Here is a 19,524-nt window from a genome sequence, read left to right on the forward strand (position 1 = left end):
GCGCCCAAAACGGGGGAGCGTTATTTCGAATTCAGGGCGTAAAAAGAGGGAGCGCTATTTGGAATTTGGAGCGTGAAAAAAGGTTTGCGATCTTTTAGGTAAGGAAAGTTTGATATTAAACTTACTTTTAGTCTTAAGGTGTGTCTTTTACCAATTTCGGTATTAGGGTCGTCCAAATTATTTTCGTTATCATGGTCGTCCAATTGTTTGAGTGCTGAGGGCTTAAGATGTTCTCGGTACGCCAAAAAATACATAAGTCATAAGTGGTGCAGATTCTTGATGACGCACAGTAAGACGTTCATCATCATTTTTAAGTATTTAAAGTTTTCGAGAACCTCCTAGAGCTTGGACCTATGTGTTTTGTGATACATAGAATAGAGCGGCTTCATTGCATATGTTCATGGTCATCCAAGAAATCCCTGAAAAAGGCCTTAATATCTACACGCGTGACCAGAAATCTTTCGAATTGTTTCAAAAGTGGTGCAACCTTTTTGTGGTACATAGAATAGAATGCGTGTGTTGCATAGGTTTACGGTCATCCAAGAAAACCCTGGAATAGGCATTAAGATCTACCCGCATATCCAGAGCTCTTTCAGCTTGTTTCAAAAGTAGTACATGCTCTTTGTGGTACGTAGAATAGAATGCGTCCATTACATATGTCCATGGTCATCCAAGAAAACCCTAGAACAAGCCTTAAGATCTACAGGCGTAATAAGAAATCTTTCGAATTGTTTCAAAAATGGTACAACCCCTTTGTGGTACATATAATAGAATGCGTTCATTGCATAGGTCCAAGGTCAGCCAAGAAAACCCTGGAAAATGCCTTGAGATCTAAACGCATAATTGTAGATTTTTCAGCTTGTCTCAAAAGCGGTTCAACCCCTTTGTGGTACATATAATAGAATGTGTCCATTGCATAGGTTCACGGAAAACTCTGAAATAGGCCTGAAGATCTACACGCGTAACCAGAGCTCTTTCGGATTGTTTAAAAAAAGATACAACCTCTTTGTGGTACATAGCATAGAATGCGTCTATTGCAGTGGTCCATGGTCATCCAAGAAAACCCTGGAACAGGCCTTAAGATCTACACGCGTATCCAGAAATCTTTCCAAATGTTTCAAAAGTGGTACAATACAACCCCTTTGTGATACAAAGAGTAGAATCACATAACATATAGGCATCTTTGCCGTAGAATGTGGTCCTTCCCTGATTTTGAAACGCTAGCGAACCTAGCGGTGGAAGTCAAGCTTTACCAAACAACGAGCATAAGACAGAGCAGCAGCGCATGCTTTTCTGTTTCTCTCTATCGCCTTGGATACACGGGAGGGCCGCTCGTTAATTGTTGAAACACAAAGAGTTCAGAGAGTTGGCACGGCAAATGCTGGGTAAAGCGTACCATTGGTACTTCGCGTACCTGAAGGAATAAAATAGACCCATCTCGCGGTCCTTAGCCTCTTACCCAGCAACTCCTATCCCTACCTCCCCGCGGTGCTGGCCGGGATACGAGCAACCTTAGGGAAGATCGGGTAACCAACCCCGGTGGGAACTATGGTCGTATGCTGACAGGGAAGGGGGGTTTGCTCCTCTCCGGAGGTGCAAATCTTATTGAGCGTCTGTTCTCCATGTCAGGATCGGCTCACAACAGCGTCTGTTCTCCATGTTAGGGGCGGCTGATCATCGTCCGAGTGCCAGCGAGGGACTCTAAGTGAAACTGTGCACCATGGTCCACCGGAAATAAGGAGGAATGGTCCTCCGGAAATTTAGGGAGTTTGGTGTCAGGCCCTGCAAGCCAGCCTTTAAAAAATCATAAGCAACGAACAATCAACAAGAGAGTACGGACCGGAACCATCGGCGAAGACCACTGCGACGAAAAGGGACTAGCGATTGGAAACTCGGTTCGTGGAACTGCAAATCTCTCAACTTCATCAGGAGCACACGCATACTCGCCGATGTGCTCAAAGACCGTGGATTCGGCATCGTAGCGCTGCAGGAGGTTTGTTGGAAGGGATCAATGGTGCGAACGTTTGAGGTAATCATACCATCTACCAGAGCTGCGGCAACACACACGAGCTGGGAACAGCTTTCATAGTGATGGGCGATATGCAAAGGCGCGTGATCGGGTGGTGGCCGATCAATGAAAGAATGTGCAGGTTGAGGATCAAAGGCCGGTTCTTCAACTTCAGCATAATCAACGTCCATAGCCCACACTCCGGAAGCACTGATGATGATAAGGACGCATTCTACGCGCAGCTGGAACGTGAGTACGGCAGCTGCCCAAGCCACGACGTCAAAATCATCATAGGAGATTTGAACGCTCAGGTTGGCCAAGAGGAGGAGTTTAGACCGACTATTGGAAAGTTCAGCGCTCACCGGCTGACGAACGAAAACGGCCTACGACTAATTGATTTCGCCGCCTCCAAGAATATGGCCATTCGTAGCACCTACTTCCAACACAGCCTCCCGTATCGGTACACCTGGAGATCACCACTGCAGACAGAATCACAAATCGACCATGTTCTGATTGATGGACGGCACTTCTCCGACATTATCGACGTCAGAACATATCGTGGCGCTAACATCGACTCGGACCACTATCTGGTGATGGTTAAACTGCGCCCAAAACTATCCGTCATCAACAATGTTCGGTACCGACGACCGCCGCGGTACGACCTAGAGCGACTGAAGCAACCTGATGTCGCCACTGCATACGCGCAGCATCTCGAGGCAGCGTTGCCGGAAGAGGGTGAGCTCGATGGGGCCCCTCTTGAGGACTGCTGGAGTACAGTTAAAGCGGCCATTAACGACGCAGCGGAGAACAACGTCGGGTATATGGGTCGAAGTCGACGGAACGATTGGTTCGACGAAGAGTGCAGACAGATTCTGGAGGAGAAGGACGCAGCGCGGGCGGTCGCGCTGCAGCAAGGTACCCGGCAGAACGTGGAACGTTATAGACGGAAGCGGAGACAGCAGACCCGCCTTTTTCAGGAGAAGAAACGCCGCCTGGAAGAAGCGGAGTGCGAGAGAACGAACAGCTGTGCCGTTCTCAAGATACACGCAAGTTCTATCAGAAGCTCAACGCATCCCGCAAAGGCTTCGTGCCGCGAGCCGAAATGTGCCGGGATAAGGATGGGAGCATCTTGACGGACGAACGTGTGGTGATCGAAAGGTGGAAGCAGCACTACGAGGAACATCTGAATGGCGCTGAGAGTACAGGCAGTGAAAGTCAAGGCAGCGGAGGAGATGACTACGTCAGTTCAGCGGACGATGGAAGCCAACCAGCCCCCACCTTGAGGAAGTTAAGGATGCCATTCAACAGCTAAAGACCAATAAAGCAGCTGGTAAGGATGGTATCGGAGCTGAGCTCATCAAGATGGGCCCGGAAAAGCTGGCCACTTGCCTGCACAAACTGATAGTCAGAATCTGGGAAACCGAACAGCTACCGGAGGAGTGGAAGGAAGGGGTTATATGCCCCATCTACAAGAAAGGCGACAAACTGGAGTGTGAGAACTTTCGAGCGATCACCATCCTTAATGCCGCCTACAAAGTGATATCCCAGATCATCTTCCGTCGTCTGTCACCATTAGTGAACGAGTTCGTGGGAAGTTATCAAGCCGGCTTCATTGACGGCCGCTCGACAACGGACCAGATCTTTACTGTACGGCAAATCCTTCAAAAATGCCGTGAATACCAGGTCCCAACGCACCATCTGTTCGTTGATTTCAAGGCGGCATACGACAGTATAGACCGCGTAGAGCTATGGAAAATTATGGACGAGAACAGCTTCCCTGGGAAGCTTACCAGACTGATCAAAGCAACGGTGGATGGTGTGCAAAACTGTGTGAAGATTTCGGGCGAACACTCCAGTTCGTTCGAATCGCGCCGGGGACTAAGACAAGGTGATGGACTTTCGTGCCTGTTGTTCAACATTGCGCTAGAAGGTGTCATGCGGAGAGCCGGGTGTAACAGCCGGGGTACGATTTTCAACAGATCCAGCCAATTTATTTGCTTCGCGGATGACATGGACATTGTCGGCCGAACATTTGCAAAGGTGGCAGAACTGTACACCCGCCTGAAACGTGAAGCGTGAAGCGTGGTGGTGAATGCCTCAAAGACAAAGTACATGCTTGTGGGCGGAACCGAGCGCGACAGGGCCCGCCTGGGAAGCAGTGTTGCGATAGACGGGGATACCTTCGAGGTGGTCGAGGAATTCGTCTACCTCGGATCCTTGCTAACGGCTGACAACAACGTTAGTCGTGAAATACGAAGGCGCATCATCTGTGGAAGTCGGGCCTACTACGGGCTCCAGAAGAAACTGCGGTCGAAAAGATTCGCCACCGCACCAAATGTGTCATGTACAAGACGTTAATAAGACCGGTAGTCCTCTACGGACATGAAACATGGACAATGCTCGAGGAGGACTTGCAAGCACTCAGGTATTCGAGAGACGGGTGCTTAGGACCATCTTTGGCGGTGTGCAAAGAAGACGGTGTGTGGCGGCGAAGAATGAACCATGAGCTCGCCCAACTCTACGGCGAACCCAGTATCCAGAAGGTAGCTAAAGCCGGAAGGGTACGATGGGCAGGACATGTTGCAAGAATGCCGGACAGCAACCCTGCAAAGATGGTGTTCGCTTCCGATCCGGCAGGTACGAGACGGCGTGGAGCGCAGCGAGCGAGATGGGCAGACCAGGTGCAGAACGACTTGGCGAGCGTGGGGCGTATCCGAGGATGGAGAGATGCGGCCTCGAACCGTGCATTGTGGCGTCAAATTGTTGATTCAGTGTTATCTGTTTAGATGTTAACTAAATAAATGAAATGAAACAAAGAGTTCACATTGATTTTTGCTGTTTGTTCTATGATGTCTATCTGTTTTTTGGTAGAATGCATCCATTACATAGGTTCATGATCATCAAAAAAAAACTTAGAAGTAGGCCTTAAGATCTACGCGCGTACCAAGAGATTTTTCGGATTGTTTAACAAGTGGTACAAGCCCTGTGTGGTACATAGAATAGAATGCGTCCATTGCACAGGTTCATGGTCATTTTGCCTCTTCAACAATACATGTCGTTTAAGTATTTTTTTTTCCTTTCCAAGCAGTTTCATATTTGCAAAACAAATAAAAAAAAATGCAAATAAGAATTGTTCCAAATTTGTCACATTTTCTATTTTATCACCCCAAAAATCACTAGGAGTGATAAAATCGGGATATTACTGTAACATGAAAGGGTCACAAAAAGTGTTTAATGCTCAATAATTGCCATCATTACGGAGCCCACGACAACAAAAAAAACTACTTTAAAGATAAACATATACCAAGAAGGGGTCACACAACTTGTTTATTTTTCAACAACTACCTCCATTACTAAAGTTAATCCGCAGGCCTTGACTCTATGGAGTTCGTAGACTACTTGGCAGCAATGACAAAAGCAAGGACTAGTTTGAATACAAAAATATACCAAGAAGGGGTCACAAAACTTGTGCACTCTTCGATATCTACTTGGCTTCGATATCTAGCAGCAACAAGAACTACTTGGTATACAAACATTTACCTAGAAGGGGCACACAACTTGTTTATTCTCCAATAACTGCCTCCATTACGGAGGTTAATCAAAAGACCTTGACTATACGGAGTTCGTAGACTACCTGGAACCAATGAGAACAATAAGAACTACTTGGAATCCAAACATATACCTAGAAGAGGTCACACTACTTGTCTACGCTTCGATAACTGTCTCCATTATGGAAGTTGATCCGTAGTATATGACTCTATGGAGTTCGTAAATCAGCTGGAGCTCACGACAACGACAATAATTACTTGTAATACAAACATATGCCAAGAAGGGGTTACACAACTTGTTTATTCTTCAATAACTGCCTCCATTACGGAGGTTGATCCATAGACCTTGACTCTATGGAGTTCGTAGACTACCTGGAGCCCACGACAACAACAAGCACTACTTGGAATACAAACATATACCAAGAAGGGGTCACACAACTTGTTTATTCTTCAATAACTGTCTCCATTACGGAGGTTGATCAACAGACCTTGACTGTATGGAGTTCGTAGACTACCTACAACCCATGACAACAGGTAATACCACTTCACATGCAAGCTTAAATTCTGTTCCTAGAACATCCGCAGTACTTAGATCATCCTTCGAACAACCTCCGAAACTAATCCAGTTTTGACTCATATAAAAGCTTGAAACTTTTTTGCGCTCCTATGGGGCGTAAAAACAGGGAGCGTTATTTTGAATTTGGAGCGTAAAAAGAGGGAGCGTTATTTGGAATTTTGAGCGTAAAAATAGGGGCGCAAAAAGAGGGAGCGTAAAAAGAGGTTTTACAGTACTAGGCTACTTCAAAAACACATAGTTAAAGAAATCGTTGTAAGGAAAGATCAAGAAGACAACGAAAATGTAAGTAGATTATAATGATCAAATAAATCGAACTTATTCTCTAAAATATATTGTAGCTTTCAAGCTGCGAATTACGCTGCTATCAGGATTGTTTCCGTATTCCTAACAACATGACTCATGTTCAGAATTTAAGTCAAAACGTTTCTTTTTTATTCAACTGAACCCACACGTAAGCATGAGCCAGTCTAAGCCACATGTTGATTGAGCACAGGTACAACAAGCCTCATCGAATAAGCCCATAAGTGGTAATACAACAGCACTCGGTTCGGGATTGATTTATAGATGAGATAACGAGGCATGCGGTTATGTTAGTATTAGCATAATAGCTGTGTAGTACAAAGTGGCACGTTATCAGCACCGACAGCGACTGGTAAACCTCACCAAACTGAAACCAGGTAAACCCATTTTGACTTAATTGAGAATTATGGCTGTTTGAGCGTCCGGTAGAATAGCTTTCGATATCCTCCATTGAACGCATTACACATCGCAAGGCTTGCAGAAAATTTACGCAATTTAATTAGAGGCTGACACATGTACGTACCACATCCTGATGTATCGTTTGAAGCACCGACACGTGCTTTTCCCGGGAAAAGATTATTTTGCTGTGTGCTGTGTGGCACCTTCGAAGCATCTCAAGTCCTAGCACTTCCGTCGCAAACATCTTCCATCTTAATTCACATCATCTCTCGCCTTCAACGGAAAACAACTACGCACAGTTTTACTAATGGAAATCCCGCTTCAACACGCTTCTCGCATTCCCTGAGACACGCACCACTTGCGCATAATTTCCTTTCGGCACTTGTCGTCAACGACCCCAGATGAACGCAGCAGCGGACACGTTGACTTTTCCGGAGGCTTTCGCCGCTGGCTTCGTTCTACTGGAAGGTTCTATTAAATCCTTATTTGTTCCGCTACACCCTCCGCTTTCGGGTAGGTACGGGCAGGGTTGAGCGAGCACACGTACCAATGTCGCTGACAAGTGCCACCAATTAAGGCTGATTGATTATGGGAACGCACGAAGCTACACAGAATGAGCAGCAGTTCGGATGTTGTTGTCGTTGAATTAATCCTTCGGTATCATCAAGTCTTAGTACACCGAACGGGAACGGAGACGAACGTAGATTGATGTCTTTATTCATTCACTTGGGATGGTACTTTTCGATTAGTGGAGTGGATGGACGGACAAAATAGAGTGTATTCGAAGAAATTAAAGTATAGGTGAATATTCCATGCTTTTATTTGATAGGTAATTAAAAAAAAACTGGAAAACTAAAATGGAATTTTAATTGTTTGTCAAAAATTTAATATACCCATATTTAATACTCAGCAATTATCAACGTTTGCCTAAATAAGCATGAAGAATAAATTTACCAAACCCAATCAACTTGGTCACGATAAAACTATTCGGGTAAATTGAAATGTACTAAAATTTGCCAAATTTTGAACCAACTTCAGGTTAATTGATCAGGCTGGTTCCCACGGCATTATTTTGTTCTCGATTTTAGAAACAAAAATCGATTGTGTCAATATAAAATGGTCAATTGATCCAGTTTTAGAAACTGAACCTTTCAAATCAGAACTGTAGTTTTGAATAAGCACTTCGGTGGAATAATAAAATGTCTGGGTTATTATAGGGTTTGGTTATCTTATCAATCAAATAAATCCATATTGACATTTCATATCCGCCATCCATTAGATTGAAATACTAAGTTCCACAATTTAAGTTTACTATGAATAATAATCACTTATTGCACGAATTCAGCTCATTCCCATCAACTTAAAAAACAGCTATAGGACTTTAAGAAATTTATCACTTTGTACTACTTGTTACTGTCAATTGTCCTGAAAGTTAATCTTTCCAATTTAGCCACGGCAAACGAACCGCGACTTTGTGCACGAAGAACACAGAATTAGACTGATACCGAGAAAACAACGTCAAGGGATTGTAACTACCCCAATAGCTTATTATCGGACCAAATCATATAACAATTTAAAATCAAATCGAATAATGCACAGTGGCCGAGAAGGCGAATTTACTTCGATAATAAATCAAAATATTTAACCCAATGAATTTCAAAGAAGAACAGGAAATGTCATGATAACTGCTTCACTGCACATACAGCTGGTGAAATGGGAAAATGCTATCAGAATGGCTATGTTAACAATAACAATAAAACTGATAAGCGGTTATCACAAGGTGGGTGTCAGATCTTAGGATAGAATATTAGCTGTTAGCTAATAACTTTAAAACCACTAGAATACATTCATTTTTTCATCCACCAATCGTAATCCAACTAACATGTTTTAACCAGATTATGGGTAATAAAGAAACAAAAGCAAAGCATTCAAACGTCGCCGTGCCGTAAGGTCTTGGAAAGTCAATGACAATTATTGTGCTATGACTGTTTTCATAACATGACGAAGTGGTGTGCATCGGACGAATTTTTCGCCTTATCTGCTTCCAATATCACATGAATCTACGTATTTGAAAACAATCTTCTGCATAGTAATCTATCAGATAGAAAGAATGATTGCGCCAGTTGCAGCTATCGAGGAGCCAATTTCGTGAATAATAAAACAAATAGTCATGCGGAATATTGTTCGATATCGATGATATAGAAAAGTACACGCGTTCGCACAGTCACCATATCACATGCCGTTTGTCAAGCGCCCTATCTCTAATAATGTTAACAGAGCCATCAATACCGAACACCGTCAATTGAGTTGTTTGTCGATGTGCTCAAAGAAACTTGACACCACATGGACAGGGACTGATTCATCATTGTCAGCTGTGTGGTTTGACAATTTTTGCGTATCACTCCTGCAGACTGGAAATTGAATTCTGTTATAGTTTGTTGACAATCACGGCACCTGTTGAAGGTTTGTACTGATAAAATTTTGCAGTATTTTATTTCGTAATCAAAAGTTGTAAATACCTTGTACAGATTGATATGACATATGGAGAAAATCTTAACTATAGATAGTAGAATCTATAGATGAGCGAAAGCATGGCTGTGTTCGTCGAGTCGAGTCAAGTACGAAACACTGAGGACGACCTTACTGTTGAGGTCGTATCTGTCAATGTACAATTAAGTGGTGGAATTAAATGGGATTGTACAAACTCGTCTTATGACAAGTGAAGACATTCCACAAAAAAGCTCAAAATAATTATCTTAACTTCTTGTTGAAAGTTTTAAAAACTTTCCGTGAAAACTAAAAAAAAACTCGTGCGGAAATTGCGAAGGATTTCCCGTTGAAATCCAAAAAATATCTCGTTGAATTTTTGTACGGAGAAGGATCTGCGCCATTTGGCCTAAGACTACAAGGCTGATAGTTGTTTGGTCAAATGTGTCGCTTGACCGAATAGACCATTTGGTAAAACACTATCTAGCTTAAAGTTATTTGGCCCTTGTCATTCGGCCATTTAGCCGAGCCGAACTGAATGTTTATCTGAAACTGTGAGCAGGTCAACAATGGTTTTGACGACCAACTGGCACAACCTCACACAGCCCACACATAGGGGAGGAGGTTCGGTTGTGGGCACCCTTTTGTGTTTGGTCCATAACTTTGGCCCTGGTTGATCTTATGTCGACATTTGCATAGCAATCGAAAGCTAAACTTATAACCTTACTACTAGCAAAGAAATTAATATGATTTCATCGATTTAGAAAAAATATGGACAATTTAGAAAATTTGACATTTTTGGACATTTTCATTTCGTGGTTCGGTTGTGGGCACCCTTGAAAACTTAGCTAAAAATAAAGAAGCATGAATAAAAACCACCCAGATTTAAAGACAAGGAATAGTTTATTCATTCTGAAAGCCAGGAGACGCTAAAAAAAACTCAAATCAATTCACCTAGCAGTGATGATGCCTCCCTCGGTGCATTAAGGAGGATGTTGAAAAAAATCACATAAGAAAGGTCTAAAATAGCACTTTAGGTAAATAAGTGCTAATTTTTCATTGATTTACGTATTTACGCATTAGAACTCACTTTTTGAATTAAATCTTTTAATTTATGACACTTTGAAAAAGGCCAAAAAAACTTTCGTGTTGTTTTTCTTGTACGAAAAATTTATTTGTTTCTAGTTCAAAGTAGAGATGCCCATCCGGTTTGATATTGAGCACAAAACATCATGCTATTATAGCAAACAAATGACGGTTGTCAGAATGACAGCATCTCTTATCTGTCAAAAGATACATAGGGGTGCCCATAACCGAACGGTGCCCACAACCGAACCTCCTCCCCTACATATGAGAGAGTTACTTCCGAAAATGTATTGCGATAGTTCGGTTGGTGCCCGGTGCTGGGAATTTGGTTTCATCAGTACCCGATAAGCTGCGGAGGAAGACGGAGGTCATTCGTAGCTTAGTAGGTAGACCTGTGCGCCGCTGCTCCACGCCGCCACCGTCGACACTTATTGACGTACGTCGACGCCGGTCAAGGTGTCGGCGGCGCGCCATACGCCGGTTGGTTCTACGCCGCCGAATTTCGTATTTCACGCCGATATTTGGCCAACACAAAAATCACGTTATGCAGTGCGTATGCATCTGCCGAACTAAGGCAACCTATCATGCATTAATTTAATAGCTATTATACCTTTAGCAGATTTGTTTACTTTTATCCCTGTCACTTTAACCCGCTTTGGCGTGTTAAATTTTAAGTCATCCAAAAACTTCTTGACTACAGATCTACAAATCAATAAAAGTTCATGGTAAAAGTTTAACAAATTGCTGAGATCCCGGAAAAAAAATTAAGTATGTACAAACGCGGCTACAAATCAACACCATAATGAATGCTGGATTTGGACTCCCAGTCTGGTATGATTTTTTTTAGCTTCCCTGGGCATGGAGTATCATTGTGTTAGCCTCATGATATGCGAATGCAAAACTGATCTTTTGGCTTCTGGAGCTGAACATTTCCTTCACTCTTCTGTGTAATTGCTAGAATTGTTTAAAAAAAATGGTTTTGATTTATTTCGATGAACAATTCCCAAAGAAATGTGTTGGTTTTCTTGAAATAATTTCCAGGAAGTCCTGGAGGAAGTTCTGAAGGAATATCTGGAGACAATTCTTAGAGCCTTGAGGAATTTCAAAATTTATCTCCGTTGTAATTTCTGGAAGGTTCTCTGAAGGAAACTCTGGAGAAAATCATGAAGGAATTCTACGAGGTAGGTCCAAATAAATTATTTAAGAAATTTAAGTATGTCAGTAATTCCTTAAGAAGGTCCTTTGGAAATTTCTCTAGGAATTCTTACGGAGATATCTTAAAATTCGTCCTACAGTTTTGGAAGGAAATGGTGTTGGAAATTCCGAAGGAAATACTAGATTGATTTCCGAGGGAATGTAATGTATTATGAAATACCTGGAAAAATTCCAGTGGAATTGTTAAAATAATTTCCGAAGGAATTTTGTAGAAATTTTTAAAAGTATGTATGTATGTATGTGGTTATTCATCACCCTCGCTTGAGTCTTGCTCTGCATGAGGCTCCACCCAATAGTACAATCGAATTTAATTACCATTCTGCCTTCAAAGCACTTCTGTGTGAAGGGCAAGAAACGGAGGTGGTGGACCTGTAACCAGAGACACTTACGAGAAGCTCGCGGGATAGAGAGAATCCTTTCAGCAATGTAATCCAACAGAATAATAAATAGATTCACAATCCTTTTTGAGCTTTCCGAAGGAATGGCTTCTTTGAAGAAGGGCACGTCGAGTCCATTACAACTGTGCGGAAGTGTACCCATCTACATGAGAAAAATTATTAAAAGTATTCCTAAAATGAATTTCTGAAGGAATTCTTTATGGAATGGTCAGTGTGAATCTTATATGATTTTTTGAAGGAATTTCCAGAAGAATTCCTTAAGAAATTTCTTAAGGTCCTAAGAAGTTCCGAAGCAATTCCTAGGGGGAATGTAAAAGAAAAGCCTGGTTTCATGTGTGGAATTTTTTTAAAGGACTTCTTGTGGGAAGTATAGGAATTTCTGTATACATACCAATAGCTATTTGTTCGGTAAATCCATTAAACATTTTCTGTAAATTACTTTCAGAATTCTTTCGGATATTCCTTCAGAGATTCATTTATTTTTTTATTCTTTATTATAGATTTGATGTGATGCTTTCGTGATACTTATATGACTGAAAGAGCCGATAATAGTCAAACAAAATTTTTGAGGTTTTCAGCCCTGGTTCACCTCTTTGAAATTCATTTAAAAATTCATCATGTTAGAAAATCTTTTCAGGTTCTCTTTCGGTTATTCCTTCAAGAATTGAGTCGAAAATTCTTCCAGGAGGTGTTTTTTTTTTCAGAAATTCCTCCAGGAGGTCATAAGGAAATTGCTTCAATAAACTATACAAAATTCATACCAGAATAATTCCGGAAAGAATTCTTATTTGGAGGAATTTATAAAGGAATTTCCGAAGAAATTTCCAAAGGTATTGGAGCGTTAAACTTATTTTCAATTAAAAAACCCAGATTAATCCACCTAGCAGTGATGATGCCTTTCTCGTGCATTATAAAATATATTGAAAGAATAACATTAGAAAGGTCAAAAAAGCTTTTTAGGAGAATAGATCACATTTTTTGATCATTTTGCATGGTTTTGCATTAGTTAAAATGCATCGCCACCATTTTCGGAAAAAACTTTTTTTACCAAGGGGGGACCTTTGGGAAAAAAAACAATGATTTTTCAATGATTCCGAAATGCAATGTCCGATCGAGCCAATTTTCAATAGCAATTCCCGCATTCCCCGTCGAATGCAACTTGTAGTCGGATAATGCAAAGTTCCAAAAAGTTTGTCTACAAAATTTGTACACATACACACATACACACACACATACAAACATCACCTCAGTTCGTCGAGCTGAATTGGTCGGTATATAACACTAAGGGTCTCCGCCTTCTATCAAAAGTTCTTTTTAGAAGCGATCATATAGCCTTTCGGTACAACTTTGTTGTACGAGAAAGGCAAGAACTAAATCACATTGCGAAGGCTTTCTCCTAGAGGACAGCCTGTCTTGGCACGGTGGTTTCCATACCACTAACCAAGCCGTCCACAACCAGGGCGTTAGGCAAGAAGATTCACGCTTCGATTGTGTGCTGTTCAATAGATGGTCTTCCTTTCTCCCTTTCACCCTCTATCGCTTCATACTTGTTCGCGCCCTAGCGAATGGTTTTCAATCTAATGATTTTCAATTATCTTTCGATTATCTACTCCCTCATACTTTGAGTAGAAATGACCGATAAAGCCGATAAACAAATCATTCATACTTTTATCTTGTTGAAATTTTGATTAGTTATTCCTTGTTTAATAAATTTCTGTTGAATAATTTAGATCCATGAAAAAAAGTTGAACAATCAGCTTATGAAAATTACTAATGAAACTGGTATGCGGGTACATTCAATATGGGACAACGTTGGTTTGCTATTTTGTTACATTTCTTCCGAACAAAATCTCACATTTCATCATGTTATTCAAAAGATCGATAAAATGGAATGCATTTTATTGAATTAACATTATATTTCAAAAACTTTTTAAATACCACCTGATTTTTTCGTGGAGTCAACTCGCCATTTTCTCAGACAAACATACATAACACTCAAGATTATTTCATCGTTCACTGATTCAAACAATCATTAGCTAGCTAATTGATCGCCGGCGGCGCGCTAATCTGTTTTGTTCGAGTTTAACGTTTGTCAACTACCGCCACCTGCCATGTGATTCGCCAAATTCGGTGTATACAACAGATGTCGTTAGTGTTTGTGTGACTATTATTTTTATGTCTTTTTGTACTATTTCGATTGTAATAGTAGTCTATTTTCGCCATAGAACTACTTCAAGCCCAACCTTTGATATTTTAGAGTTTTGGGTACTCTGTTGACTTCTTTATTTGTAATAATTACAAATGATTTTACACGGTTTATGTGGAAAAAAATATAGAAAGAACCTAATTATCAACGCAAGTCAAAGTAATCAAAGTAGAAGAAGGTGGTCGGATGTCAGCACACTTTTGTTCTTGGTTCAAAGCATTCGTTCAATTGCACACAAACTGTTATCGAAATTTCTCCCATTTCCGGTTGTCGAGTAATGCACATGATGGCGCACATGGCAATTGTGACATCTGAGAACGAGAGAAAATTTGACTAACGTCAGATCTCACTTCATTTTTGTACTGGAACTGGAAGGTTTCAAGACAAAATTTTCAAAACGACTTATCTGCTTTTGTAAACAAAGATTCAAATGACGATTTGACGAATCTGATAGCTCTCCCACGCAAACCAACACCATCAATAGGTAGGCGAATGATTCCGCTACCTGTTGATGGTGTTGGTTTGCGTGCGAGAGCTATCAGATTCGTCAAATCGTCGTTTGAATCTTTGTTTACAAAAGCAGATAAGTCGTTTTGAAAAATTTGTCTTGGTTTGTGACTGGAATTGGGCCGACCAGCATGTTTGAGCAAATCTACGGAATTGATGTTGAAACCATCTGACATCGCTGCCCGGTATATAGGCAATTAACTTTGAATGTACCGAAAATAGAGTTTGGATAAATTTGACCGAAAAATGTGTTTGCCCTAACAGGTCATTTGACTGAAAATGTCGTTCGGCCGAAAAAGTCTTTTGACTAGATAGATAAGGCCGTTACAAATATTTAATTTAAATTATGTCTTACTGGTCTTTGAAAGGTCAAGGGGGGGAATAATAAAAAATAAATATTAAAATGGAAAAAATCAATAAAACTCCTCGGATTTGTTAAAGAATGTTTTGAAAATCCTCAAAATCCACCGAAATTTTTTGGTTGCTCCCTTAAAATATTATTTTTGGGCAAAAAAAACCGAGGGGGGGGACGTAATTGTTTTTAAGTATTTGTATCGGCCTAATTTGATCAAAAATGCAATCTGGTAATAATGGTCATTTGACAGAAAGAGCCATTTGGCCCAAAAATGTCCTTTTTAAAAAACAACCATTTCGACCAAATGGCATTTTCTGCGAAAAGTGTCGTTCGGCTAAATTGATCATTTGGCCAAAAAGTCGTTTAACCGAATAGGTCATGTGGCAAAAAATACCGTTTGGCCGAAAGGGTTGTTTTGCAGAATGGTCATTTTCGGGCTAAATTGTTCATCCTGTCAAATGGCCATGCCTACCAAACGGAATTTTCGGTAAAATGATCTATTCGGTCTAACGATTTTTAACGACCAAATTACCAGTTTGACTGAATGTCCTTTACGGCTATATGTCGCTTTTGGTCAAGCTACCTGACCTGACATTAGTTTCGGCCAATGAATTTTCCCAAGAATATCCTCTAGACAATACACTAGTCGTTAGATACCTGCAACATGTTTACGTTTCAGCTAGCGAATACCGTTCGATAACTGCAACGTATTCTAAACGGTTGTCAGTCAACCGCAGATGCAATAGAAGTGTAATCGAATTGCAGTTGAATTACTTACAGATATAGAACGTCTACTGCCCCAGGAATTTCTCGTAGAAATCCGAGGGAACTCCTTTAAATCTGAGCAATTTTCATTGAAATCTACATTTTGAACAATCTTCCTCGGAAATTTTAAAGAATTTGCCGTTCAAATACCGGAGAATTTCTCAAAGAAAATTCCAGAGACGCCGCCACCGACTAAAATTCCGACAAACGCCGCCGCTGCCGAATTTCAAACCGGCGCACACCTCTACTCTTAATACTTTCATTGAAATGGTAACGCCATGCTCGTTTGAAGACACGTTTGACAATTCGTTTGGCCGCAGAGGATTCATCTTCGCTCATCTATAAATTCTACTATCTATAGTCATAACAGAAAAATGGATCCTCCTTCCATCTATTATTGAATAATCAAACAAATTTTTAGTGTCACAGAAAGTCACTGAAACTACGATAAGAATCGATTTGTATCAGCAAGACTCATCATTTTGAAAATAAAGCTGTTGTTCTTCTTAAGTTACTAGTTACCCCAGCAGACGTTGTCGTGCATAGTAGGCGAAAATGCGCGTTGTGATCTTTTCGTGCAAAATTGTAATACAAATCTTAATTTTAGTTTTTCACGTTTAACACAACTTTACTATTGATTTTCGCATGAGAAAAAATCATATAAATACCGAAACTGTAGGTAACGTATATTTCAGCTGAATAGATGAAAGCCAACCAGCCGCGGCTAGCTGTTATCGAATTATGCGAATACGAGCACGGATCATTCTATTTTTATTTAGAAGATAGAAACTATCCAAGTAACAATTACGGTTTTATCATGCTCTTGAAGAAGGAAGGGTCGTTTGACCGAACCCCACTCGACAGAAAACCATTTGACCGAATGCCACTAGGACCAACGAACCATTAGGCCGAACGGGTCATCCGACCGAATAGGTCATTTGGCTGAACAGGACAGATGTCCCACTACTCACTTCTCACTTCTCACTCTTTATAGTGAGCAGTGGAAAATGAGAAGTTAGTTGTGAGACGTCTCACTTCGCACTACTCACTTTTCACAGTGAAATGTCCCATTCAACCAAATGTCCTATTCGGCCAAATGTCCTATTCGACCAAATCTCCTATTCGGTCAAATCTAGGAACTTTTTTCAAATGGGCGTACATGATTCTGACATTGATTTTTGGAGCGGCGATTTTGCTCTTCAATAATACCATTTTGGTGAACTTATGTGCCTAACAGAAAGAATAGATTCCGAACTATCTGGTAGTAACGTTTGTTAAACGAAATGTGCTGAATTGAGAGAATACTAACCGTTTCAAATTTCAAGGTCAAATACAGTTACTTATTTGTTGTTTTAATTGGCTTTTTTCGGTGACAATTAAATCAAAACAGCAAATTTAGCGTTACGCGTTTCGGCTTACTACGCTTCAGCCATCATCAGACGCTACTAGCTGGCAACCTCCTAGCTGTTCAGTCAGACAAACATAACTCTTATGTTATGTTTGTCTGACTGAACAGCTAGGAGGTTGCCAGCTAGTAGCGTCTGATGATGGCTGAAGCGTAGTAAGCCGAAACGCGTAACGCTAAATTGCTGTTTTGATTTAATTGTCACCGAAAAAAGCCAATTAAAACAACAAATAAGTTTCCACGGTGATTAAACCCCAGTCAGCAAATACAGTTACGCCTATTTGAAAAAAGTTCCTAGAAATGTCCTATTCGGCCAAATGATCTATTCGGCTATATGGCCCTTTCGGCCTAATGGTCCGTTCGGCCAAACAACTTTCGGCCTAGTGGCCTTAGGCCAAATGGCATTCGACCAAACGGTATTCGGCCAAACGGCCGTTCCCCCCCCCCTTGAAGACAGAGATTTACTCTTCAAATGTGCTTTAAAGCCATTATAAGTACAACGATGTTACAAGGGAAAGACTGAATAGTGAATATGCTGCAAAACATAACACTTGATCTCTTACCATTCAATATGATTATTTTCTTAGCTTCTCGTTGGTTCAGATTTTGCTCACCTGAAATGAAAGGAGAAAAAAAATATTGGTAAATTAATTTGTTTGGAGAAATAACAAATGTTATATTCAATTTGTATCTCATTGTCGAAAGGCCTGAATAAATATAACTGATTCTTGCTCTCAAAGCATACTTGCTTCTCTGAATTAAATCCAATCGAAGATCATTCTGCAGCCAAAGGCTATTTGCCCTCCTTATTTGCTAATTCAACATATGATCTCTGTCATCCAGCTGACACGCAATAACTTATATGCTTGGGTCGGTATTTGTTCCCGCTGCTGTTTGTTCCCTCACTAGGATTTCGAACGGTGGAGAAGTTTCTGCTCTAAATGAGATTTATTTGCATTGTATTTATCTGTAGTTTTATATGCAGAAGATGTTCGAAACTCTTCGGATTGTTGGTTTATTGCCTCGGATGTACTTAAAGCTTACAATTTGATTTTACCAATAATTACCAAACTATTGGCCCGTCAATTGTCAATCGTTCGGTTTACAGCTATGCCGGTCTGAATCTGAAATAGAAATCTGGTGAAGCTGGAGCGCCGTGCTAGAATTTAGCGCGACAATATAGACAAGCTCCGGTTGTCAGTAGATATCAATTGTCGGCAATGGATCGTTTGGGTAAGGTAAAGATGAGTCTTTGAAATTATCTTTCAATTGCCATGGCCGGCAGAATTTGAAAATGTAAGAGGCTCCGAAACTTGAAGTGTGTCAGTCGTCATGGTAATATACCCAGTAGCAAAACTGAATACTAAAAGCTTTTTCAAAATATGTTTGATATGCTCAAAACCTCTCTGAAATAGAACGGGATAAATCCCATCCTCCCCTGGAGATTTGTAGGGAGCAAAACTGTTAAGTGCCCATTGAATCGATTCAGTAGTTATGATTCTACGTACTTGAGCCCAAGACCCATAGCTACATGAAAAGACATCAGGATCATCCAAAGATGTTGTATCGACACATCCAGGGAAGTGCGTATCAAATAAGTGTTCTAACGATTCTTCATCAGAAGAAGTGTAGTCGCTATTTGGCTTGTGAATTTCACCAACTTGGAAATCCTTGGATCTCGCAAGAACTTTATTCAATCGACTGGCTTCATTCAAATTGGAAACATTTGCACAAAGGTTTTTCCAGCCGGATCGTTCAGCAGATCGTAGAGCCTTCTTGTAAGCTTTGCGAGCCATTTTGAAAGAATCCGTCCCTGCTGAATGGCGTCTGTTCCAACTCCTTCTATACTGTTTCCTTAGCTTAGTCAAATCGGAATTCCACGAAGGGGTTCATCTTGAGGTTTTAACAGAACGCAAAGGGCAAGTTCTTCGAGAGCTTCTACGATGTGCAACGTTGTAGTATCAACTGCATCATCCAAGTCGGAAGGAGTTGGAAGGTAGGTAGCTATCCATGAAATTTGGTAGAGAGCAACTCTGTGTAAAGATCCCAGTTTGTTGAACGAGGATTTCTAAAACGCAACGTCTGCGAAGTAACATTGAAATGATCAAAGTAGATGTAGCGATGGTCAGATATGGATTCCCCATCTGACACATGCCAATTTGTCAATTCGTGACTGATTCTATTGAAGCAGAGAGTTATGTCTAATACTTCTGCTCTATTAGATACCATAAAGGTTGGGCGATTGCCTATGTTAAGTAATTCAAGTTC

At 40.9% G+C, this 19,524-nt stretch overlaps 1 protein-coding gene across 7 annotated transcripts in view; it reads right to left on the reverse strand.

Annotated features, from left to right (window-relative positions):
* The window catches only part of LOC134224959 (myosin-IIIb-like), a 411,175-nt gene that overhangs the window by 250,514 nt on the left and 141,137 nt on the right, over positions 1 to 19,524 (reverse strand). For 3 of the 7 annotated variants that reach the window (XR_009983120.1, XM_062704654.1, XM_062704652.1), the window contains exon 1: positions 6,957 to 7,526. The exons of 1 other annotated variant lie outside the window; for it this stretch is intronic. Coding sequence is in view for 5 of the 6 variants with exons in the window: in XM_062704654.1 (XP_062560638.1) it covers positions 6,957 to 6,961 (5 nt within the window). In the remaining variant the exon portion in view is untranslated. Of the gene's footprint in view, positions 1 to 6,956; positions 7,527 to 8,160; positions 8,291 to 19,524 lie in introns of those variants that run through there. 3 more of the 7 variants (XM_062704649.1, XM_062704648.1, XM_062704651.1) reach the window with 3 other exon arrangements.

The sequence above is a fragment of the Armigeres subalbatus genome, chromosome 3 (assembly GCF_024139115.2).
Source record: "Armigeres subalbatus isolate Guangzhou_Male chromosome 3, GZ_Asu_2, whole genome shotgun sequence".
NCBI classification, from domain to species: Eukaryota; Metazoa; Arthropoda; class Insecta; order Diptera; family Culicidae; genus Armigeres; species Armigeres subalbatus.